Raw genomic sequence first — 25,979 nt, 5'->3', positions numbered from 1 at the left:
CGAGTAATTACAGTTTAACGGTCAGTATGTTACCTGTTGATGTAGGACCACAGGGACACGGTCTGGGTCTGCACCTCCTACACAGGACACAGAGAGGTTAATGGGACATGGCTCTTACAGATGCCTTACAGGCTGATCTATGCTTCTGCGGAGGCTCCACGCAGAGCTTTCGCCGTATTCTACGTAAGTGGCCTGAAGTTTATACTTGGGCTTTGCAGTCAGCGCCGATCTCTTTAAGAGACTAGCAGGGCCGGCATGAGTGCGTGCGTGGCGAGCGTGTGGTAGAGCGAGTGAGAGAGTGACGGGAGGGGGGAAATGCAACGCTACCAAGCCACGGCCGAGCGGCGTGTCGATTTAATTATGGTTCTGCGTTAAATGGACGCCGTGGGTACATATGTAGGTATGTGGAGATAGGTACCCTACACCGTAGCCTGATGGGCACTTTTCTTTCTTTGCCGTGGTTTCTTTGCCGTGGTTTCTTGGCCGCGGCGTGGTAGCGTTGCATTTCCCCCCCGACTCATTTCCTGGTTCTCCTTCTCCATAAACAACATGAAATCAAGGAGAGGGTTAACTTTTCCTGCTCCAGATTTCTCACCGTGGTCAGAAAGAACAGAGGAGACACTTTGTTTCTCTCACTATCACTCTAGAGTCGCTACTCGCTCAGGAGCTAATCACCGCCACTCTCTCACTCGCTTTAACACACGCACACACACACACACACACACACACACACACACACACACACACACACACGCATGCCGGCCCTGTGGAGCCTCCGCACAACCATAAATTAGCCTTTGCCCCCCCCCCCTGTTAACAGAAGGATGGCACGTACCTTGGCCGCCCTCTCCTGCTCACTGTTATACAGGAATGTACCAAACAGACAGCTGTAGAGGTGGTCCAGCACTGTGATCAGAAACAGCTCGTTGAACTCAAAGGCTGCTGGGAACTGCAGTCAGAAGGAAACAGAAGTGATGAGGAGCAACGAGTGGAAGGCTTCTAAATGTCTGCCATTGAGCCCCCGTGCACATGAACAGGCTCATTCTCATTGGCTGAGCATATCAGTGTGTATTTTATGTGTGCTGCTTCATGACAATGAGTAACCACCACGGACTGTAACAATAATGGGCGTAGCAGCAGTGATGTCATGTTAGTGTCCTTAAGTAGAATGGTCACGTATCTGTACTTAACGTCGGTATTTATATTTACGCAAACTTTCACTTTTACTCCACTACATTCCCCCTGAACATCTTTCTTGTTACTTGCAAGAAATGTTTTCATACGTTGAAGTGAAAGATAATTTTTTCATAATGTTTTATTTTAATTCTTTTTCTGTTTTTCTCTTTGTTGATGTCAGGTTTTGAATTGGATGTTTAGGAAGGTGTGGAAACCCTGAATAGTATGCTTCACTATAAGGAAGCCACAATAAAGTTCATAACCAAAGGTTATTTTTTTTTTTTTACGTAAGTACATTTGATATCATAAAATTACTGATGATACTCAACATAGTCAGTATATATCTGGAAAAAAGTTATTTATTTTTTCTCTATGATTTCACTTGAAACTTGTTTACCACATTACTGATGATTATTTATCTAGAATCTCCTTGTAAAAAATATTTAGTGAAAGCACCATTTGTCAACCCTACAATATCGTCTCAATATCGATATATCTGGTCTAGAATAGGGTGATATCTGATTTTCTCCATATCGTCCAGCCCTAAGTAGCTAGCTAGCTAGCTAGCTTGGTTGGCTGAATGCTGAACAAGACATTTTCACACAACTGAATGTTCCAATTAACTTCAATGAAGTGAAAACACATAGTGAGAGGGCCAACGTTTAAGAAGAAAACAGCCCAAAAAATAAGTGCACAGCTATTTTAAAGGTGCAGTAGGTAAGACTTCTAAAACTAACTTTCTGTCATATTTGCTGACACTGACCCTATGTTCCAGTAGAACTACATGAAGCAGGTCATTAAAAAAATTAATCTGGCTCCTCTGGCTCCACCTACAGCCTGTAGTGCGATTTGCAAAAATCCACCGCTCCCTGTTCAGATGCACCAATCAGGCCAGGGGGGGGGTGTCTAACTGCGTGTCAATCACTGCTCATGCACATGCATTCATTCTCCCTTGTGGGGGGAGGGGCTTAGGAGACCGTTTTGGGCTTAAGCAGAAAGGGGGGAGGACTGAGAAGTTGTCGATGTTCAAATCTTTTGGCTAAGTTGTGGATCTTGCCAATCCTACCTACAGCACCTTTAATGTACACAGGGCCATGGAGACGCATCGCTAAGCCCCTGTCCTTGATCCATGCTGTATTGAAGAAGACTTGAAAGTAGCGACTGAGACCATGAACTCATTTTGAAAATGATTACTGAGGTTAATAACTTAAGTAAGAAGTAGGGTCATTTTCCCATACACTTCTATAGAAACAGCTTTATGGCACTTTCGCATTGGCTTGGCTTTTCAGGCCCGGAAGCTTCATCCATTATTTCTTTACAATCTATGGTAGTCACACATATACTCCGGTCTGTCAGGACATGTCCTGGGTTCGTAGTAGTTGGACGGAGACTTACCTGTCGAGTCATCTGCCAGACGCAGTCGATGAACTGGACGAAGAGAGGCGAGCGCTCGGAGTTTGCGTGGTTCTCGTCGCCGTGACCCACGCGCTGCAACACACAGAGCAATACTATCAATAGACATGGAACGGACTATGGACATCAGGTTTTATATGTGTGTAATATTTATCCGACATGAATACAAGCACATACGCGTGGCTGTAATGTGCAGTTGGTGGAATGTAAGTAATGTACTTAAGTCCAATTGTTGAGCTACTTGTACTTTACTTGAGTCTTTTCTTTTCATGCCACTTTCTACTTCTACTCCGCTACATTTCAGAGGGAAATCTTGTACTTTTTACTTCACTACATTCATCTGTTACAGCTTTAGTTACTAGTGACTTTACAAACTAAGATTTTTGCACACAAAACACACATAGTTTATAAAATCTGATTGTTACAAAGTAAACTAGCCAACAATATAACGGCCTACAAGTCCAGCTGAAATGATTAGACCATTAAACACACAACTGTTTAGATCCTTTACACTTTCTACAATGGGAGGATGTTTCTACATTGAGTACTTTATGTACATTTCCCTGATGATACTTAGTATTTTTTACAGTGTGGTATTAGTACTTTTACTTAAATAAAGCATCTGAATACTTCTTCCACCACCGGTGATGTGTCATAAAATACGTAAGTCCGACTAGTTGGATTTTCGCGCCATCTGGTGACATTTTATTTTGTTTATTCAATCTTTTTTTTTTCGTGACTGATTCGGTGGTGCACCCATACTTACTTTGTATTTTTTATTTTCTTGTTATGCTGTGCACTATGCTTTTTATGTTCTGCTGGCTGGTAAATGTTTTTGAGTGTTGTTTTTTTGTTTGAAACCAGGAAAATATGCATAAAAAATAGAGTTGGTTTTAGATGTGTAACTACACCCTGTGAGTCTAGGAGTCAATAAGGATGATGTAAGGACGATGTAATGATGAGATCATCGGAATAACGCCCTGTTCCTTACAGCAGCAAACTTGTGTCCAAAACTTATCCACTCCTTCTCCACCAGAACCTGCAAACACACACACACACACACACACACACACACACACACACACACACACACACACACACACACACACACACACACACACACACACACACACACACACACACACACACACAGTATATTATTCTACTACTGTCACTTTATCTGTACTACTGTACAGATAAAGACTACAGTACATAGTTGACACACAGTACGTTTACATGCACACTTATATTCCACTATTATTCCTAATATGATAATATTGCAAATATGATATGGCTCGTGAAAACAGCATATTCAATTTCCCATTAAGACATGTGGGATATGTCGGTATTATTCAGGTTTTAGAAGCATTCTTTGGACATATGTATACAGCGCATTCGTAAACTGCGTCTCAATCGGTTTTTTTTACTGCAGTTTGTGACAGTTTACGGCCTCTTGCCTGTTTACGGTCAGGTCTGTGCATTGCTGTAGTTGTTTGCAGGGCTGCGGTAGAGAAGAGATGCATGGCCAAAACAAAAGAAGGAGAAACACACCTACTTTTAAACATTACGAAAGACTTTCATTTCAAATTTGGTTTGCATGGCTGCATGCAAACAGGAATATTAGTGGAATGTTCATTTTCATTAACAACTTAATCGGAATAAACACAAAAAACTGGAATATTGTGTGCATTTCAACGTAGTTATTGTGATGCGGTGACTGACCTGGAATCCTCGGAGCGTGCGGTAGTGACTGTCCAGCATCAGCATGGCCAGAGAGCTCAGCTGAGCGGTGCGGTCCCAGCCATCGCTGCAGTGAATCACCACCGACGTCTTTCCAGACTCCAGCTTATCAGCTATCTTTGCTGCTCCTGCTAATAACAGCTACACACAACACTTACATGTGAGTGTACTGCCAGTACAGTATATTAATGATACACCCTTTGCAGTTTAAGGGTAACTTTGGTAATTTTTTCAACCTGGACCCTATTTTACCATGTTTTTGTGTCTAAGTGACTGATGGGTACAACCATTTTTTTAAATTGATCCAGTATTAAAGCTTTAGTGCGTAACTTTTTGATATTAATGAACGTCTGTTACATTCAAGCCATTGCTTTCTCTGTATTTCTCAGTATGGCTATGTTCAGAAGATCGTGGCGTCTGGTGACTTTCCCACGCAGAAACTCAAATGAAGATAATGACCTCTTCTGAAGACTCCATCTTTTTCCGTGTCCTCCTTGGCTACTAGCAGCTGTGTGGAGGAGGGGCGGTGCACGATTACAGAAGACTTGTATCATGTGGACGCTCTGACAGTTTTGTTGTCATTACTTAGAATTCCTCATTACTCAGAAACTATGCACAATTGCCTTAAGCGAGACCACTAAAGTCGGCATCAGTGAAACAAGCTGCAATGTAGTTAATGGGCAAATGCGCTACTATACTATACTATATATAATATAGTATATACTAAGTGATTCTATCTGACAATTATCTGAAAAATATTGTATGTGTTTTATCTTGTATCTGTTTGTATTTTGCTATGTTTTTGTATTGTGCTATGGACCATTTGTGTGTGTCCTGAATAAAGAATATGATGATGATGATGATGATGACAACATTATGGAAAGGATCCCTACAGACATAGACCTTTTTGTTAAAGAGTAAGATCATTTTGAAATCACCATCACCAAACCCACCAGACTCCATTTATCATTTTATCAGAAACAAAATCAAAAGCCTTCTTGGTTCGTCTTTCCGCTGTTCCAACAATCACCACTCTGGTTTGGTTGAAATAAACCCTTAATTTACCCATTTACATGTGAAAATATGCTGGCTCTATACACGCTAAAAGTACTGATTATTTACATGGAGTCTGGTGAGTTTTGCGATGGCGATTTCCAGGCTATTTTTGCTTAAACAAAAACGATCTGACTCTTTTAAAAAAGCTCTATTTCTGTAGGGATCCTTCCATAATGTTGTCAGAAACTTAGAAAAATAATCTGAGCATGCAGGGTGGCAAAAACAGGACTTTTAGTGGACGTCAATTGAAAGTGCACATTTGTCTATAGGATTACGTTGTTTTTTTATCACTTTGACACCAATGCATGGTAAAATAGGGTCCAGGTTGAAAAATACCAAAATTACCCTTTAATAGTTTACTCATTTTAAGACAATAAAACAACCATGGAGATTTTCTATATTGCTAAAAAAAATAAACGATTATCCTTTATTGTGCGAGTTACCCGTATGTACTCCAGCCAGTGTGTTTGGTCGATAGCGGAGTGCCAGTGGGCTTCATCTATGGTGGGATAAACCACGTCCTTCATCTTCCTCAGAGACTCCCTCATCACATGGATATTAGGGATTTCCAGGAAGTTCAGCTCCACGTTTTGGTAGAAGCTCTCACTTTCATACCCTCCATCCTTTGCCTGCATGTGGTGGAGGCAGCAGAGGCGGAAGGGATTGCAAGGAGAAAGGGAACAAAATCAGTTAACGTGTGACACAAAGGTGAGGAGAGAAGGAGAGAAAACAGGAAGCGGGCTGCACCTTGTTGGTGACTGCTACACTGCTCTGCCTGGCGTCGAAGATGGTCAGCTTGTGGGACTGAGCGTTGGCGTCCATGATGATTTGGAGGTAGTGTTCATCCTCTTTACAGCGGCGGTCTGAAGGGCCGACTAGCGGCTGGCTGCAGCGTACGATGGTTGCCTGAGACTCTGGGTGAATCCAAGACAGGACCTACAGGAAGAGCAGGGTCAGTTCAGGACCAGGAGGACTGAACACATGTCACTTTAATATCCTGAACACACACTGTAGATTATTCTGACTCAATCACACACACACAGACACACACAAGTTGACTAGGGCGCTTTTGTAGTTAAAAAAAAAAAAAGAAGAAGCTGGCAGCGTTTTGGTTCCAAAAAGCAGCCGAGATGGCTTTTGTTGCTATAACAACAGCTACTATATACAGTATGTATATATGTATCAGTGTCTGTGTCCAAACCGGCAGCAACAGATGCCGTCCACAAAGAGCCTGGGTCTGTCCAAGGTTTCTGCCTAAAAGGAAGTTTTCCCTCGCCACTGTTGCACTAAATGCTTGCTCGTGGGAAATTATAGTGTGGTCTAGACCTACAAAACAAAGCCAGTTGTAAAAATAATTCCAAACCTGTTTATCCTATTTACTCAGAACATTTTGTTATTTATTTTGAACATTTTACACTCAAAACAAAATAAACAAAACATAAACTCCCCCCTCTCCCCTCCCAAATCCGTCCCTACAACCTATTAAATCAAATAATTATTCATTTCGTACTCGTACTTGAACTTGTATTTGTATATTATTCTATTTTAGCCTGTTTTGTTGTCATGAAAATTTTTAATTGCTCTGTATATGTTTTATGTAAATCACTTTGAATTGCCTTGTTGCTGAGATGTGCCAAATATAAACTAGACTTGCCTGTCAGTCAGTCACCAGGGCACAGAAACCACCGTTGTGCCTGCTCGTCTCAGAGGTAGTGTAACGTTAACAGCGCCGCGACCGTGTTCGCCATTAATATCATATCGCAGCGAACGCTGTCTGCGTGAAGTTTTGAAAAACTGTAACTACACTTGCAACTGCTGTGACTCACTGTGACTTGAACAAACTGCAGAGACAACGTAGTTTGCTCGAGTTTGTTCTGTGTGTGTGTGTGTGTGTGTGTGTGTGTGTGTGTGTGTGTGTGTGTGTGTGTGTGTGTGTGTGTGTGTGTGTGTGTGTGTGTGTGTGTGTGTGTGTCGGAGCCCCACTCTCTGTCAACATGCAGTGAGGACAGAAATACAGCTACAACCACAGCTCAGGTACAGAGATTAGGCCCTGTTTGATTTAATGTGAATCGGTCCTCGGCAGTACCGACGTTATCCGGTCAGGTACACCAAAAAGTGCCGAGTTCGGTTCCCAACCCTACTGTACAGTATGTGCTTCTCAGACTGACCGGGATGCGGTGCTTGGCTCGAAACACAGCCACCCGTTTGATGTCTTCTTCTGTAATGTTGGTGGGGATGACCAGGGTGGAGGGATAGGTGTCACACAGCTCATAGGTGCTGTTCATCTTGCTGATGGTCCAGCTCTCATTAGGGAGGCCCTGGTAAAACACATCGTATTCCATACAATATTACTATACAGGGTTTCCTGTGGAGCCAGACTGACAACAGCAGAGTCATTAGTCCATTTCGTAGTCTTTCTATCACTGTTAAGCTACCGTCACTCAAACTCCACACAGACATTTTTATTTTAAAAGTGGTCCAGCAGGCATAATCGCTGCCTTTACCTGTAAGCTTTGAATATGAAACTTTTTGCAGGAAGGGTTGAGTTGCATTCACAGTAACTTAACAGCAGTTACCAAAAGAAATGGCAGAGTGGAACTGTAATTAAATAATAATAATGAAACGGTATTTGTGCTAAAAAAAGAGAAGGTGAGAGCAGCACGAGGTGAGTTTAACATATAGATTTACTGATGGAATTATTGAAGTGTATATATAAAGTTACACAGTACAAATATGTAGAACATTCTCTTAAACTCAGAAACCATGACAGCCAAATGCAATCATGATCATAGCAACAACATAATCAATAGATCAATATCAATAAAGTTACATGGCTTTGTCATTGGAGCCTTTATCAGACCAACGCTTTGGCTACACTGCACGCGTAACTGGCTGAACCTGCAGCGCGTGCGTACACGGCGTAAGATTGTTTGAGTCACAGGCGAGGGATTGTTTTTGGACCCGGCGAGGCGCTGTAAAACGTCAATCTACTGTCAGCTATTGTGAAATGACACAGGTGACAGGAAACAAGAAATAAAAATAGAAACTCTCAATATGTTCATTGACAGGAATTACGTTGTTTCCTGTATATCGGTAGTTTCCTTTAAAAGAAACAGACACTTTATGATCCATTTCTGTGTAAAAGGGCCACACACACCTCGCGTAAAAAAACTAATTAGAAAACTTTCTATTTTTACGATTGTAGAGCAGATTTCGGAAGTGCATACGCACTATGGATAGACCGATTATCAGGCCGTTTTTTGACAGTTTACATTTTATCACTAGTGTTTTATTTGCCTGATAACCGATAAAGTTAATTCATAAAAAAGTGGTCTACTTTGGCTCGACTACAGCTGTGTCTGTCCCTCTGCTTCCGTTTCACTCCCCAGTCTGACTTGATGCCCTCCCCACAACACCATCTGACTGACTATCTGTTACTGGGGATTAGGTTGAAAGTTTCTAATGTATTAAATGATTGCTCAAAAGCATTTAAACAAAGTTTTGTGTCAAAAGAATGCACTGCATATCGGTTCCAAATATCGGTTAATGGTAACTACTAATAATCGGTGGATCCCTAATACGCACCGCATAGATTATAGTGGAAGCGTAGCGTTGGAGCATTCGCTCCGCATATGTTAAGCGTGCAATGTAAGCCGGCCTGTCAGAGTCTGTCAGACTTTGTGATGTTAGAGATGGATGGGTGTGTCAGTGCAGTTACCTGGCGTCTGTACTCTGCTGCCGGGTCGTACACCTTCCAGCCGTCCACAGGAAACTGCTCCTTGTACAGGAAGGCAAACAGGGGCTGCCAGCGGGCGACACAGGGCGCATGTTAGCACGCAGCCACTGTCACATTTACTGTACATGCCGTTTACAAACTGTAGTTCACTTTATGGAAGGTTCTCCTAAAATACATCAGATTTACACTACTGTTACCATTTATACATCATACTTCTATTTCACTACATCCCAGTAAGAAATATTGTACTTTTCCCTCCACTTCATTTATTTGACAAGTAAAGTTACTTGTTACTTTGCAGATTTAGATATTGATACAAAACATAAAACAACTAATAAATGATGTAATAATATAGGCGGGACTAGCCAGCAGTACATAAAGCCATTCAAATGAGCTCCATCTTTACCAGCTGCAACATTAAAGTGATGAACACATTAATGCATCAATAATTCTAATCCAATGATATAATAGATATTATTCTGCATAGTATATGTTGATGCTCATGCTTTTTAAGTACGATTTTGAATGCAGGACTTTTACAGAGCATATCTAAGCCCGAAAAAGCTACCTCTCCTTATGACCTGTCTCTCTTAGTTACCTGTTATAGTTACGCTGTTATAGTTCTAGACTGCCGGGGGACTTCCTTCCTTTGACACACTGAGCTGCTCTCTCCTCTCCCTTTCTATTACTGTTACTATTACTATTTGTGTGCAGCCCGTCCCAGAAATTACTAAGTTACTAAAGTTACTAATCCTAGCTTCTGGGGAGTTTACTCCCCGGAGTCCTTCTGTTTTTTCCCCCAGCGTATTTCCTTGGAGAACGTTGGCACCAAGATCCTGGTTGCAGCTGTCGCCGTGGTCCTGCTGCACTCCCTGCTGAGCTCAGCGATGCCCTGCAATGTCATGCTGCGTCCTGCTGAACCCTGCAGCTTCCCGCTACATCCAGTCACTGTTCCATTATTAATGTGACTACTATCTCCACTGTTCATCACACCCCCAACCGGCTCGTCAGACACCGCCTACCAAGAGCCTGGGTCTGTCCGAGGTTTCTTCCCAAGAGGGAGTTTTTCCTCGCCACTGTCGCACTGCTTGCTCTTGAGGGAATTACTGGAACTGTTGGAATTGTTGGGGCTTTGTAAATTATAGAGTGTGGTCTAGACCTACTCTATCTGTAAAGTGTCTCGAGATAACTTATGTTATGATTTGATACTATAAATAAAATTGAATTGAATTGAATTGAATCTACACTGTAGTATTACTACTTTTACTTAAAGGGTAACTTCGGTGTTTTTTCAACCTGGACCATATTTTCTTATGTTTTTATGTCTGATGGAAACAACATTCTTTACTATTGGTCCAGTATGAGTCAGTGAAATAAGCTACAATGTAAGTTAATAGGGCAAAGTTCTCAAAGCTTGTATTTACGTTCACAAAAGTGCTCGTTTTGCCGCTGACAGACTCAGATTCATATTTTAAGTGTCTGACAACATTATGGAAAGGAATTCTAAGAAGGTCGACCTTTCTGTTAAAGAAAACATAAAAAACATCCATGAACTTGCGTTCGCTAAACCCACCAGACTCCATGTAAATATTTTTGCATTCAAAGTCGACATAAACTAAATAAAACTATGAAAAGACGTTTTGGGTCGTCGATCCACTTTTCCAATCTTCACAACTCTAGTTTTGGTTGAAATAAACACATAGTTTACTGATTTACATGTGAAAATATGTTTATCTATACACGCTAAAAGTATTGATTTTTTTAAATGGAGTCTGGTGGGTTTAGCGCTAGCGACCTCAGAGCTGTTTCTGGTTAATGAGAAAGGTCTTAAAGAGGTTTTAAAAAGGTCTATCTCTGTAGGGATCCTTTACATAGAATAACTTAGAATAATAATCTGAGCCTTTCAGTGCCAAAAAAACAGAACTTGTAATGGACCAAACTGACCATGCAAATTTGCCCCATGGGTTACATTGCAGCGCGGCTGCGACCATGCCGTTCTCAGAATCAGCTTTATTGGCCAGGCAGGAATTTGACTCCGGTAATCTTTGCTCTCAAAGTACAACACTCACTTAACATATAAATAATAAAAACAGAAAGGACATTAAGAAATATATTTAAAAAAAATACTGTTAAGTATATGTAAAACATATACAATAACAATTAAAGAGATGGAAGGAATAGTGCAATGTCTGAGATTTAAATATAGTGCAAGGCAGTTCGGTGCAATGGTAATATATTAATCACAGTATTGTAATTGTAAGATTGAAATAGACATGGGGTAGATGAGCAGAACAGTGATGATTGACTTTGTTCAGCGTTAGGGTGGGGGCTATTTCTGAGTGTTCAACAGATTGACTGCTTGGGGAAAGTCGGCTGGTTTTGGCGAACAGTGCCCTGGATCTCCTACCAGAGGGAAGGAGGGTGAACTGTTTTGTGACCAGGATGTGAGGGGTCTCGCTTAATACTGGATTTCAAAGATTGTTGTTCCCATCAGTCACTTACACACAAAAACATGGGAAAATAGGGTCCAGGTTGAAAAAAATCGTAATTACCCATAAAGTAAAAAAAAACAAAAAAACTGAATACTTCTTCCACCACTGCTCTGGTCACACCAATACATTGTACATTGTGTGGAGGCCTTGCGGTCCCAAACAGGTCATATGTAGCCAACATTAATGAAGACGTGTGTGTTAATATGTAATATGTATATAACATACAGAAAGTAATAATAATACATTTCATAAGATTGATAAGATTCTGAGGGACCTAAGAACAACATATGAATCAAATAGAACGTAAAAAGGTTAGGTATAATAAGCAAATGCTCCAACCTACACCTTCTTTCTAAACTAAACATGTGAGCAACACTGACCAGGCTGTGTGAGAGGGGGAAGGCGTGTTTGTCCAGCAGCTCCACCACGTCCGGGTGGCTCTCCTCTGTCTTATAGGCAAACCTGGGACTCCTCATGTCCTGACGAAGGGAGGACATCAGAGCATCAGTCTATTGTCAGTGGCACTGCAGACGCATCGCACTTAAGGTCCCGAAATGAAGGTCCGGAACTTTCGAACTTTAAAAAAAATTAATTTGAACTCAAGTTGTGTCAATCATCTTTACACACTTCCTCTGAAAATGTTGTCGGTCACGAAAGAATTCGGAGCGGGTTCAATTTTCTGCGTTTTTTGTCACATCCCTAGCAAACATTTTGATGTGTTATGAGAAGGGGAAGGTATGAGCCTATCCAGAAATGCACCACAGGAAGACGCTTGCAGAGTGCAATGTATCCTTGATAATATCCAAGAGGATGATGATGAGGGAGAATGAAAGAGGGGAATATGAGAACACAGAAGACAGAAAAAGGAGAGCAACAGTGTAGTGATGGATACAGAGAGAGAGAGAGAGAGAGAGAGAGAGAGAGAGAGAGAGAGAGAGAGAGAGAGAGAGAGGGCAGCGCAACTGTTTCAGGCAGTCGTGGTGTCAAACGCAAGAAGACGCAGGCTGAGAGGACAGGCAGAGAGGTACTGTCAAGGGAGAGAAGCGAGGGATGAAGTGAGGGAAAAGGCGAGATAGGCAGAGCGACAGCAGCATAGCATATTGTATCGTTTTTGAGAACATTTTCGCAACAGATTATTTAAAGGTCCAGTGTGTAACATTTTTAGTTGTTAATTATCAAAATCTGTGTTGCCCATTCATCAACTTGTCCTTCATCATGAATATTTACCACCACCATCAATTCCAAGTATTCCTTTTGGCTTGAAATTTTACATTTGCGCTTGCATGAACTGGGGAAGACGCTCCATATTCATGCTCCATCTTGAAATATGTAAGCTGGTAAGGGACATACTGCTCCGCCTTTTGCATTTTTCGCTGTCACATGATGAACTCACAGGTGCTGCTAATGCTGCTAATGGGTATCGTAGCTTCCGGGCCCCGGCAAGTTTGAAGAAGGAAACATGGAGGACCACACGTATTCAAAATCCAAATTTCAGGAACAGGAGTCTTCTTCTTACCCAGAAAAAGGCTACGTAGCTGTAATACGTACTTTGAACTGAGTGCCGCTAGAGAGTTGATTGCGATATATGATCTCAACGCTAGATGGGGGAAAATTACCACACACTGGACCTTTAATAGGCATCGGACTCAATGTGCGAGGTTGCTGTGCGTGACGAATTTTCAGGGAAGACAGATACGAAAAAAAAAAAATTCGGACTCGGTGCGCAAGGACCTTAATAGCTCAAAGGGTCGGTTGGTTCTCCGGTACCTTGCAGACCAGCTCCAGGCCTTTGGTGTTCTCTCCCTGGTTGGGAACACTGATGGTCTCCAGTCTGCTGATCACTCCCAGGTTCACATCCAGAACGAACGGAGACTCCTGTATGTGCACATGTAGCGGAGTCAATGAGTTCCCTTGCCATCACCATCACTGTGTAATCATTTCAATTGACATTTTACATGATTTTATTATCAGCCAGTACATTTTTTTTTTACTGTTAACTGTCTCGTTTTAAATACTGCTTTTTCTATCTCGTTTGGATATTTTTTATAGAGCCTGTAGGAGCAAGCAGTCAAAAAACAAGCTGAAAGAATCACTGCAGACTCTCTACACCCTGTCTTCCCTGAATATGAACTTCTGCCATCAGGGAGAAGATTCTGTGCCGAGATGTAAAACAAACAGACTAAAGTTATCGTTTATTCCAACTTCTGTCAAGCTGCTGAGCTTACTGCACCCCGCAGAGCAGGGGTGCAGTAAATACACCTGCACTTTTTGCACTTCGCACTTTTATTATTACAGTTAATTCTTAGGATGTTGTGTTGTCTGTGCTGTCATGTGTGTCCTTCTTTTGTGTCTTAGGACGCTCTGCTGAACTCACTTTCATGTTGATTTTATCTTATTGTATTTTTTTTTTTTTGAGAATGTTTTTATGTTACATGTTGTTTATGTTGTGAAGCAACAGATTGTAGCACTATGTCCAAGACAAATTTCCCCTCTGGGACAATAAAGTGTATTCTATTCTATCATTCTTATTTGTAGCATTCCTAGGGGGCCTGGCTGTGACAAACTACTGTAACTGTTATCCTGTATTACTTACCGAGTAATAAACGGCTGGTTGGAGTGTGCATCGTTCACTGATACACACAACGCACGAGAGTACGCAACCGCTACACACAGAACAAGGTGGTTAGGGTTGAATTCAATTTGTTTTTTCAGATGTGTGTTTGTAGTAGTTTTGGTTTAGTTTCAGTTGTTCAGAAAGGTTTTAGTTTTTCATATATTTAGTTTTAATTTTAACAGTACAGTTTTATTTTTTTTTTTGTTAGGGCCAGATAATGTCTCAGAAGTATGTAGCTGGACATCCACACAGAATACAGGGTTAGAGAATTGCATATGAACGGCCATGCCATTTAATGTTTAATCTTTGTGCTAATTTAGTGACCGATGTGAAGTCATTACGGCACAGCGCCATCTCCTGGAATGTCAACTCTGCTCAGTTTCTGTAAAAAAATTAAATTAAAAAAATTAAAACTAAAATGGTTTGTGTTTATTTGTATTAGTTTTTTTTAACCTGGTAATATAGTTTCAGTTTAGATTTATTTTTTAATTTTGTTTCAGTTTACTAAAATTATTTTTCACTGCTTATTTTCGTTTTTCGTTTACTATAATAACCCTGGGCACAGAATAACAACACACAGCTACAAAGACACACACACTCAGTACTGCACTGAGGAACAACAGTCCTGTGATCGTTAATAATAAAATGAGATGTGAAGTACCCGTTCCGCACTGGTGAAGTAGAGTTTGTAGTCTGTGATGGTCAGGGTTCCATTGACCAGACCGCTGAATGGACAGATATACATCACATCCTTGACTGCACACACACGCACGCAAACACACACACACAAGCACAGATTGTGAAACAGAAACAAAAAGGTACTGATTAATGGGGCAGGTAAAACATTCACTGTGATGTTTTAAAAAGAAATATTGCCTACTACATTATACTAGGGGTGTCACGAGTCTCCAAATCCACGATTCATTTAGCCTTTTGATTTTAAGGTCACGATCTGAAACAATTTCCGATTTAAATTGTTCCTCGGCAGTGACGGCAATGCTACAACAGGAGCCACCAGATGGCAAAAGGGTCCTTTGCGACAACAGTTTGAGGTTCTCCGAGTTTACAAGGTGCAATTGACTGCACCATTAGTTTAACGTGGTGCACCTGAAGGCTCCCATCAGAGCCCACATGCTTCACCACTACCGCATTGTTTGCCACCATAACTCACTCACATGGAAGGCAAAATGTTGCCACACCGGTGACTTGAGGGAAGCGGGAGGATTTTCCAGTTCTGTTGTTTCTTCGTTATCTCCGACTCCTGCAGTGGTCATGGTGTCTGGGAAAGAGGCTACTGGTAAGCTAATGTTACCGTGTGTCTTTAGCTGCATGCTCCCAGTGGGTAAGCTACCCTGCGTCTGTGGTTGTTTTTCTTTGACATTCGCAAGTAGGCGCGGGTGGAAAGAGAAGAACATACTGGGGGAATCGCTGCTTTTGATTTTGATTTTCGAAATCAACATTTTTTTAAAGAATTTGACACCCCTACATAAAACACATGATGGATATGGACACAGGGGTGAGGTTACTGTACCTGTAGTCTGGACGGACTCTCCTGGTAGCAAAGGAACCTGGTTCTGGAACATTGTGACCTGCGCCCCGTATCTCAACGCTGGAAGGTTCTGTACACAACACAGAGCAGTCAGCGGGACCACAACACCCAGCATGCACCACTGACACCTATCAGAGTATTACTGAACATGTTGCTGATGACGTTGGACTGAGAAGTAGACACACGATCACCACTGCAGACTAAAGTTTCCGCTGGTTTTTCTTGAAGGGTTTTCTCTCTGGAACCGTATTCAGATGACCCCTACTGCAAGCTAACCCAACACACACACACACACACACACTGTTAATGAGAGTGGCATGCTGCCGTCACAGACAAAGAAATGAACCATGCCCTTTCAGGTGTGATGAGACAACAAATTGGACATTCACACATATGGATTAACACTGAAGATGTTAACAGGAGGCCGTTAACTATTCAACACTCAAAATGTGTCCAGCGGCGGTGCTGTGAGTTATATTACTATAATATCGCTACAGCAATGAAATAAAATGTATGCCAGCCAGCACATTAAGGGAAAACACTACACGTCCCACAATGCAAATCAACAGCATCTTTCATTAGACCCTCCCTGTCTGATGAACACGTGTCTTTCAAACTCCAAACGTGTACGCTGCGTTTGTTACTTGCAGTCATTCCTCGGGACAACAGCACCAAAGGGAGATGAGACACACCGAGAAGAGCAGCAGGATGAGGCGTGCAGACCAGGACAGAGAGGGAGGAAAAGGAAGGGACAGACAGACAGAGACAGAGAGGGAGAAAGGGAAGGGAAGGGAAGGGACAAACAGAGAGGGAGGAAAGGAAGGGACAGACAGACAGAGACAGAGAGACAAACAGACAGAGACAGGCAGACAGAGAGAGACAGACAGACAGAGAGAGAGAGAGACTTGCCAAAGCATTGGAAGGATGCTCAGAATCACTTTCTCCATGGTAACAAAGACCTTCATCTTGTGAATCTTGCTGCCGGGGAGAGCCAGCATGGAGAAAGTGAGAGACGGAGAAAAAGAGAGAGAGAGAGAGAGAGAGAAAAAGAGACATTATACAGTAAAAACACATCATTCTATTTGTAGGGTATTGTTATTGTTGAGCCTGGTGTTTCCTTGTAGGTTTAAATGTAAATGCTGTACATATTCTGCATTCATATAATTATATATCCAAAGTGTGTTGAGTCCATATGATGGGATCCCACCATACGCCGTAACACCAAACTTTCTAACTCTGCCCTTATTTAGATCTCAACTACACACCTCCAACGTTTCCTGACTGCATCTTTCACAGCTGGGAAGCTATCGCACTGACAACCTCTGTCCACAGACAGACAGACAGAGAGTCAGACAGAGAGTCATACAGTCAGGCAGACAGAGAGTCAGACAGACAGACAGAGAGTCAGACAGACAGACAGAGTCAGACAGATGGACAGAGAGTCAGACAGACAGACAGAGAGTCAGACAGAGAGTCAGACAGACAGACAGAGAGTCAGACAGAGAGTCAGACAGACAGACAAAGAGTCAGACAGAGAGTCAGACAGACAGACAAAGACGCAGACAGAGAGTCAGGCAGACAGACAAAGAGTCAGACAGACAGACAGACAGAAAGTCAGTCAGACAGACAGGCAGAGAGTCAGACAGACATATAAACACCTGACAAAGTACTCAAAACCACTCTGTGGTAGTTACTGCTACAATATATTTGACCATGATGACACACACACACACACACACACGTTACTTACAAGGTGAAAAAAACACCAGTGATGCTGTTACGACTGAGATAGATATATATATATATATATATATATATATAAATATATATATATATATATACATCTATATGTAGTCTTGCATTGCCATGGGCCTGTTTCACAGAGCAGGGTACCTAAAGTCAAGTTACCTTTAGAACTCACTCAAATCTCCAACATAATACCAATGCAGTTACCTCAACCCAGGGTATCTGCTGATACTGATCATTTATTAGAGGTTATTTTAATATCTAAGGCTACATGGGGCAAGGGATTTCCACTGGGACTGAATGAATGGAGACAGACAGAGAAACTGGGACTGTGTTGATGCTGGCGTTTACCATGTTCTTCATCTTAGCAAAGTTAGCTAATATGCTTTGCTAGTTAGCACTTAACAAAAAGTACAACTGAGGCCAATGGGAATGCCATTTAGTTTTCAGGTATTTAGTAACAAAGTCTTGGACAAATTGAAAGTTTGAGCTGATGATGGTGCTAGAGGAAAGGTCAGAGTTAGGTCTGAACCACATTTCATGACAATTCATCCAAAAGTTGCCGAGACATTTCAGTCCGAACCAAAGTGGACAACTGACCAACGCAGTGTGGCAGTCAGGGTCTAACAGGGAAGATTTAAGTGATCCACCCACTGCAGAAAACCCCCCCAAACTCTTTTGTTATAGGAGTTCCAATTCACAGCGTGCATGTAGGGCTAAAGGACAAAGAAGAAGCATGAAGAAAGGTGCAGAGACAGAAAAGAGGAAGCAGACTGAGCTGGGAGAGGCAGAGATGAAGTGTACAGTGGCACCGATGGAGGAAGTGCTGATGGTGAACCTGTGGTTATGATCTGCAGGCATGTTCACACACCTCCGACACACAGTCACATCCTGTCGACTCCGCACTAAACAGCCCCTGCACATTGCATTGGTGAAGAAGACAAAGGTTGCGTAACATGCTATTTAGTAGGCTAAAACAGCATGTGAGAGTATGAAACCAATAGTATGTGAATTGCATACTATTTCTGGTGAAATATTACAGTATGGAAACACCGGACACTACGCCGATTGGCTCCCACAATGCAATGTGTTAGTAACAACAACGTTCGAAGCGGCCAGCAACCAATGCAGCGCCGTAATGTCAAAAAAACGCTTTCATTTCCATTCGTACATATAAAAATCTTTGATTTTATCAACTGCGACTGTTGGTCTAGTTGCTTACCTTTTTCAGTAATTTAAGCCATATCTGGCGATGGCGCTAAAGCTGGGATTGGCAGCGGTTACCAGGGTAACCCCGTAGTGCAGAGTAAGCCATTTCGGACTCAATCAAAGACACAGCACCAAACTGTTGTTAAGCAGGACTATGACTTTCACCTATTCATGACATGCTCTGTGGCAACGCTGGACAATTTAATATGATCTTCGCATAGGTGGAGTGAAACTCTGATATATCAGGTGGTATTTCATTTTTTCTACATATTTGATTCATAAATCAAAACCGCTGCACTCTAAGAAATAAATTTGTAAAAATAACAGAAACAGTTCTGGCAGTTCATTTGCCAGAACAGAAAAAAAAAAAACTTGAAAAATGGTAACAACGTGGACTTTAATTTCCCAAAACCAACGTCCGTGGCGGGGAAAAAAAGTTGTCTGAGCGCAAATTATGCAATTCCAAATGTAAAGACTAAAATACAAAAGTGAATCACATTTTCTGGACAATTTCTGTTCAAATATACAGTCATACAACTGTTAATACACAGATATTTCTTAGAGTGCGTGTATATGTCTGAAATGTATAGCATTTGGATCACACCTGTTATGCAACAACAATTCTGTCCCCATGATTTACATCCTATTTTCTTTTCAAATGTGTCAACTATTTATTATATTATAACAAATGGCTTGAATTATATTATAGATTAAGGTCTCCTTCATCACATAAACCCGGAATAAAGCACATTATAAAAAACACATCCAGTACAGTAATACTTTTATATACTTTACTAAGCTGTTGGGACATGTTCCTGTTGGCTTATACAATGTCCCCAGTACAAAGTAATCAACTTCTACAAGAACTATAATCCATACAATTATATAATACTATATAATACTATATACTATACTATAATACTATTGCATGCAGCAAAGGGCCGCAGGTCGGAGTGGAACCTGGGCCCGCTGCGTCGAGGATTAAACCTCTATGTATGAGCGCCCGATCTACCAACCGAGCTATCCGGGCACCCATACATCCCATACGTCACAAAAAACACAATCCAATCTTTTCTTTTTTTCAAAAGTCAAGTGGCCCGAAATGTTGCTGCATAACAGGAAGGAGGCGTTTATCAGAAGACAAGCTGGTAAGTCTACAACTCTTACCCTGGGAGTCAGCCTCTTGGACACCTGGAGATTACACACACACACACACACACATTTACAAAAACAAATGTAGTTTTCAGATGAAATGGAAACAACTATATTCACAGTCTGATATCAAACTGAAGGTTATAGATCTTTCTTATTGTTGGCAAAAATCTATCTTTGAAAGTGACCATGTCAAATAGCGCAATGTAGCCGCTCGATTTTTGGTGACACATGGGTGCAAACACGCAAGAGCCCAAAGCAAATGCTACAGCAGAAACCTGCTACAGTATAATAAGGGGAGCTGCACAACAGCTGAGCCAATACATGTGTGTGAATGCACATTCCAAACCAAGCAACAGAAAAGCGCTGGCACACTGAGCGCACTTCTAAGAAAATACTAAAAGATCATCTTTCAAATGTGTGAACACCACAAACTACATTCAATAGGGTGGGGAATCGATTCACGTACGCATCGTGTTTCTTTTGCGACGATTGATGAAATGTATTCTTTTCGATAGTGTTTCCGACTCTGACTTCGGAACATCCGACTTCCGAGTACAAATGGAACACACTATTATGACTGTAATGCGCCGACTGGGGTTGTTGTCATTTCTTTACATTTCTCATGGGGGCGACTGAACCTACGCACTGTAGCTTTAAACAGCTGGGCTCCTCCAGCTCTGGTGGCTAACCTAAACCACGATGGTTCAGTCCAGTGGCTCCCAGAGTGGGGTCCGTGGGCACCCAGGGGTCCTTGAGTGGGCTCCGATGCAAAAAAGGGGTTATCATTTTGTCACTAAGACTTTCATTATATTTCCATTCATAAGTAACAGAATGACAGAATGTATGGCTATTTTGGTGATGGGTTTTAAACGTAATTAGGGCTGGGTACCGAATTCAATACTTTTTAGGCACGGCCGAGAATCGAGTATCGAAAAATGCCTCGTCATTCAATACCCAGTTTCAATACCTGAGGAGTAAATCTCCTCGACGTCAGTGAGCCAATCAGCACGCAGCATGCTTCTACCAAGATCTAATAATGCTTGTGATTGGCTGTCTTAGGTTACACGTCGTAGAGACGCGCAGGTTACGCACAGAGACACAGTAGGAGCTGAAAAATAAAGAGAAATATTTTTCTGTTAGGTTGTAACTTCTTTTTGTTCAAATGGATTTTTATAAAATTGGTATCGAGAAGAAAAAAAAAAGCATCGTTCAGGAACCGGTTTTGAATGGTACCCAGCACTAAACATGATGTCATAAAACATCTAAAAAGCAAAACTCCTATCAGATGGGGGACCCTGGGAGGAAATCTTATCAAATGGGGGTCCCTGGTCTAATTTGTGTCAGTTTGGGGCTCCTTCGTGTGAAAAGGTTTGGGAACAACTGGTGTACTACTCACACTGAAGAGACTTTCACACATGCTGAGGCGTAGAACTCATTACAGTGTGTCCAGCAGCTATTATTTTGTCCGTACCCAAACTGAACAATGTTGTGTCTCTCAACCCAACCGACTGCTCGGAGGACGAGTCGAAACGGTGAAACGTGTTCTTGTGGCAGGCAGAAGCAGAAGACAAACGCTCAATGGCGTTTTAAGCCCCCAACGTCGACTTCCAGGCAGCGCTGCCTGGAAGACGAAGTTGGGGGCTTAAAACGCCAAAGACAAACTGTACACAGCAGCTCAATAGTAGCTCATCTAAACGACGACAGCAGTTGTGACACATCACATTCACATACACTTAACACACAAAGCTCTGGCCACACACACTCAAAGGCATACACAGCACACATGGGCATACATTACCATGAAACCGGGTCTTCTCCCAGCCTATCAGTTACAAAACACACTAATGAGAAATAGGTCATGTATGTAAATACTGTCTGTGTGTGTGTGTGTGTGTGTGTGTGTGTGTGTGTGTGTGTGTGTGTGTGTGTGTGTGTGTGTGTGTGTGTGTGTGTGTTGTTAGCTACGTTTCCATCCACTTCTGGAGATCGCTTATGCCAATAAAGCCAGTGAAAGTGTGTTTCCAACGGCTTTAAGGCCAATAAAAAACCTGTGCACGATCACGCAAAACACTGTTTTGCAGTCAAAATGGTATATCTTCATTTCTTTATCTCTATTTTAAGGTGTTCCCATTCATTGTTGCAGATGCTAGATGTTATTTTTCGCTCGTAAAATCAATTTAAAAAGTCCTCGTTCGTCCACTTCTTTGTGGACACCCGCCATGTCTGCAAAGAAAGCGGAAACACGTGGCGGAAATGACCTATGTTTTATGGCAGGTTGCAACCCTAAAATCACCTAAAACATAATCGCAATTCATTATTTATTTGGCAAATAACGTTTGCATCAGTGAGCGATTCTGCGCAAAGATTGTTGATATTTGAACTCAACTGCCAAACAAATACCCCCCCGGACAGACTGGTCTTCCCCCCTCCTCCCAAACTTTGTGTCAATAATCATGAAATTCAATTGAATTTTATGGTTTCCATAAGGTATTTTTCATTCGATATTACTTAATTCGCATTACAACATGTGGATGGAAACATGGCTTGGAAACATAGTGTGTGTGTGTGCGTGCGTGTCTGTGTGTGTCTGTGTGTGTCTGTGTGTGTGTGTGTGTGTGTGTGTGTGTGTGAGCTACCTTGATGTCCCTGTTCCCGACATCAGCTGGGACTGATCCTGAGATCTGACTGGAGATGGTGGCTGCGATCAGCTGTTTACACCACTCTACATGAGAACCTGTTGGACTGAAAGGACATAGACAAGAAAATATAAACTATAACAAGATACTTTTTTTTTTTTTTTACCCCCAATTCCTTCAACTTTGACAATTTTCCGAACGCCATCGAGCCGCCTGCACAGATGTTTCACAAAATGTAATCCCCTCCCTTTTCTGGTATGCTTTTATTGTGTAACATCTGCAGGAAGTGTTGCTTTTCATTGGCTGTGGCTTAACTGTGATAATAAAAAAAAACAGCAATATAGAAGTGATTACAAATAGTATTAAACACAGCCCTTATTAGCAATCAAGGTTTATGTTGTGTTTTGTTATTATAATTCCAGCTTTATTTGAGCTCTTCTCGTTTCCATCTTCTGTCCAATAAAATGACTGTTTGGGACATAACTCGGAGCTGTAACAATTCCAAATGTTGCTGTGCAATTAACTGTCTCAGCAAAAGTTACGATTAACAATAGAATTGTCTCTTTCTTTCAAATATAAAAACATGTTTTTATTACTTCTTTAATCCCAGGATACATCTTTTGGTTCTATCGCTCCCATGTTACCCAGATAATATAGTGACTCAGCCTATGAGGTAAACCACCCCTCTTCATTATCATTTAAAATTATTTTCTAACTGTATCCCCCCTCGTCGTTTTTGTTGCTATGAACATGTATATCTTCATATGCCACCAACTAGCATAGATTTAGCTCTGCAGTCCGACCACTAATCACTTATATAATTACAATTTGGCACATCTAAACAAAGGTCGGGGGGAGGGGGGGCGTCTTGGTAGTTCACATGGTAGAGCGTGCGCCCCATGTACAGAGGCTTGGTCCTCGCCGCAGCGGTCGTGGGTTCAATTCTGACCTGCGGCCCTTTGCTGCATGCCATTCCCCCTCTCTCTCCCCTTTCATGTCTAAGCTGTCCTGTCAAATAAAGGCCTTAAAATGCCAAAAAAAACAAACAATGGTAATAATAGTCTTGCATTGCCAGACCTTCCTCCATAGCGTCACGGAAGAGGGTCTGGCTAGTCCACACAGCATTCCAGGATGGGAGAAAAACGTACTCTGTTAATTGGCGTTTCTTTAAACCAATCACAATCGTCTTGGGGGGTGCTAGGTGCCAGACGGAGCCACGGTGCCTCTGCAAAATAACCTCAGGAAGGAACTTGTTTTGGTGGAACATGTGGACGTTCAAAGGTTGTTTTAGTTGTGTAACAGAAAACTCAGATTGGACAGATAGTCTAGCTAGCTGTCTGGATTTACCCTGCAGAGATCTGAGGAGCAGTTAACCATAGTCCTCAGAATCCCCCAGAGTGGAAGGTGACAGACATCTGGCTGAAAAGAGGGACATCTAGCGGAAATTTCCGGCGGCACCAGAGCAATCCCAGAACTGGAACGTCTTGGATATAGACTATGGTAGTAATAATAATTTGTTGCTGAAAACCTTAACATGTTCTTGAGGAAGGACCCCTATCTCCCCCCCCCCACACACACACACACACACACACTAAATACGTGCAAGTCTTCCACAAACCAAAGTAAACACAACATACAGACTGGTCGTGTACATTGATTTGTTGCCATAATAGGGAGAGATTAAGGTAATACAGACATATGGTCTTAATAATGATAAAATACATACACTTAATGATAAATTTAGCAGATGATATTGTCATTGTGTACAGCATTCAGGCTAATACGTGAAACACCTGTGGGTGGGTCGACCATACATTTACCATTCATATTTCACTTGATATTATGCTCGTTTAATGCATATTCTTGAAAAAAATCCGAATGTCATTATCAAGTCATAACCAAAACATATATGTGGAGACTAAACTGAGCTAATGGGCAATTTTATTCAAAATGGAAATACATTTTACAGTTTTTTGACCGTTGTCACTGCATTTGTAAGCCTAGTTAGCTAACGTTACTGTGACGTTATAGCGTCGCCTACAGTACATAAACGTGACTGTGGTCTGCATTAGCCATATACAGTATATATGCTTTTATATATGTCAATGTGTATATGTGCATTAGCGGTGGCTACTGTAACGTTACCCTATAAGCTAGGCCTGTTTTATTGAGCTAACGTTAGCTATTAGCTGTCTGTTAACCCACTGGTAGACCATTCTGTCATGTCGAACATGTTAGGCTGTCGCCTCCTTGTTCTTAATACAGTATGGTGATTTGTAGATACGCTTGTAGCCTACTCACTGTTAGCTACTCCATCGTAGCTAACGTTACTATAACGTTACCGTTACCGTCACTCCAAACTCCGGGTATTTTTTTTTTATTGGAAAAGGAAAACATTTTTAAAAGTTGTTTGAAATGTTATGCATCGGTCTACGCCGATTTAAAACCACGACCATCTTGACTCATGACATATTTTGTTGAATATTTCGTGGGAAATTGTGGAAATCAAAAAAAAAAAAAAAAAGACTGGCTAAATGGCGACGTGTGACATATTCTTGTAACATCAAGTGTCTACTACTCACCTGTCCAGGGTTTCTCCGGTGGCTGGTGCGCCGGTCGGCGAGCCCCAGAGCTTTCTGTTCGAGCCTGCTCCGTCCGCCGCCCCGGTAGCTCCGGCCTGTTTCTCCATCTGCCAGACAACTGTTTACTTTCTAGGTCACTACTGTAGGGGCGGATGGCGGACGACTTCCTCTGATAATGAGGATGCGGATGAAATCAAACCAGTTGGTTTAATTCCAATGTCCGCCCTCGGCGCGCGCGCCTGCCTCTTTATTCTGCAATAGGGCTCGAGGCTCACTGTAAAAAGAAAAATGAGTATGAACGCTTCCTGTCATTTGGTTATTTGTGCTTCCTCCGGACTGCCTCTCACCACCGCATCTCTTCCTCGCACTGTAGCTCTAGCCCCGCCTTTTTACAACACGCCCGGGATGCGAAGATGAGAGAAAGAACGCACGCGCGCGCGCGCACACACACACCAACACACACACACACACACACACCAACACACACACACACACACACACACACACACACACACACACACACACACACACACACACACACACACACACACACACACACAGATTGTCAAACGGGGTCGTTCGCGTTCGACAAGCGTTCGGAAGTGTTATGGCACGTTCAGCTGTACCATGTCATTTGGCTCGTCTTGTCAGAGCTGGATTTTATATATATATATATTTTTTTTTTTTTTTATATTTTATCATTATTTTTTTATCATTTCCATCAAGAAGTAATACATATACCAGCATAATGTGTAATTTTCGCCTACTAAAACGCCTACTAGTAACAGTACTCCTCTACTGCACAGGATATAAACCACACTCATGCATGCTCATACTCTTACTTTTACATACACACCTCCCCAACCATACACTCT

The 25,979-nt window shown here is 41.9% G+C and overlaps 1 protein-coding gene across 7 annotated transcripts in view; it reads right to left on the bottom strand.

Annotated features, from left to right (window-relative positions):
• The window catches only part of mtmr1a (myotubularin related protein 1a), a 29,786-nt gene extending 4,283 nt beyond the window's left edge, over nt 1-25,503 (bottom strand). Inside the window, exons 1-18 of one of the 7 annotated variants that reach the window (XM_039823368.1) lie at nt 25,105-25,503; nt 22,523-22,628; nt 21,685-21,708; nt 19,899-19,922; nt 16,686-16,754; nt 15,759-15,846; nt 14,889-14,983; nt 13,381-13,488; nt 11,994-12,092; nt 9,104-9,187; nt 7,554-7,703; nt 6,133-6,321; nt 5,829-6,014; nt 4,312-4,470; nt 3,581-3,628; nt 2,572-2,664; nt 836-949; nt 34-77 (exon numbers count right to left, since the gene is read on the bottom strand). In XM_039823368.1, coding sequence (XP_039679302.1) covers nt 34-77; nt 836-949; nt 2,572-2,664; nt 3,581-3,628; nt 4,312-4,470; nt 5,829-6,014; nt 6,133-6,321; nt 7,554-7,703; nt 9,104-9,187; nt 11,994-12,092; nt 13,381-13,488; nt 14,889-14,983; nt 15,759-15,846; nt 16,686-16,754; nt 19,899-19,922; nt 21,685-21,708; nt 22,523-22,628; nt 25,105-25,211 — 1,787 coding nt within the window. In that variant the 5' untranslated portion in view covers nt 25,212-25,503. The remainder of the gene's footprint in view (nt 1-33; nt 78-835; nt 950-2,571; nt 2,665-3,580; nt 3,629-4,311; nt 4,471-5,828; nt 6,015-6,132; nt 6,322-7,553; nt 7,704-9,103; nt 9,188-11,993; nt 12,093-13,380; nt 13,489-14,888; nt 14,984-15,758; nt 15,847-16,685; nt 16,755-19,898; nt 19,923-21,684; nt 21,709-22,522; nt 22,629-25,104) is intronic. The other 6 variants (XM_039823373.1, XM_039823369.1, XM_039823370.1 and 3 more) reach the window with 6 other exon arrangements.
• Between the last annotated feature and the right edge of the window lie 476 nt (nt 25,504-25,979).

This window comes from Perca fluviatilis, chromosome 14 (genome assembly GCF_010015445.1).
Source record: "Perca fluviatilis chromosome 14, GENO_Pfluv_1.0, whole genome shotgun sequence".
In the NCBI taxonomy this organism is placed as follows: domain Eukaryota; kingdom Metazoa; phylum Chordata; class Actinopteri; order Perciformes; family Percidae; genus Perca; species Perca fluviatilis.
The sequence above is the reverse complement of the archived record's forward strand: the minus strand, read 5'-3'. Positions and strand labels throughout refer to the sequence as shown.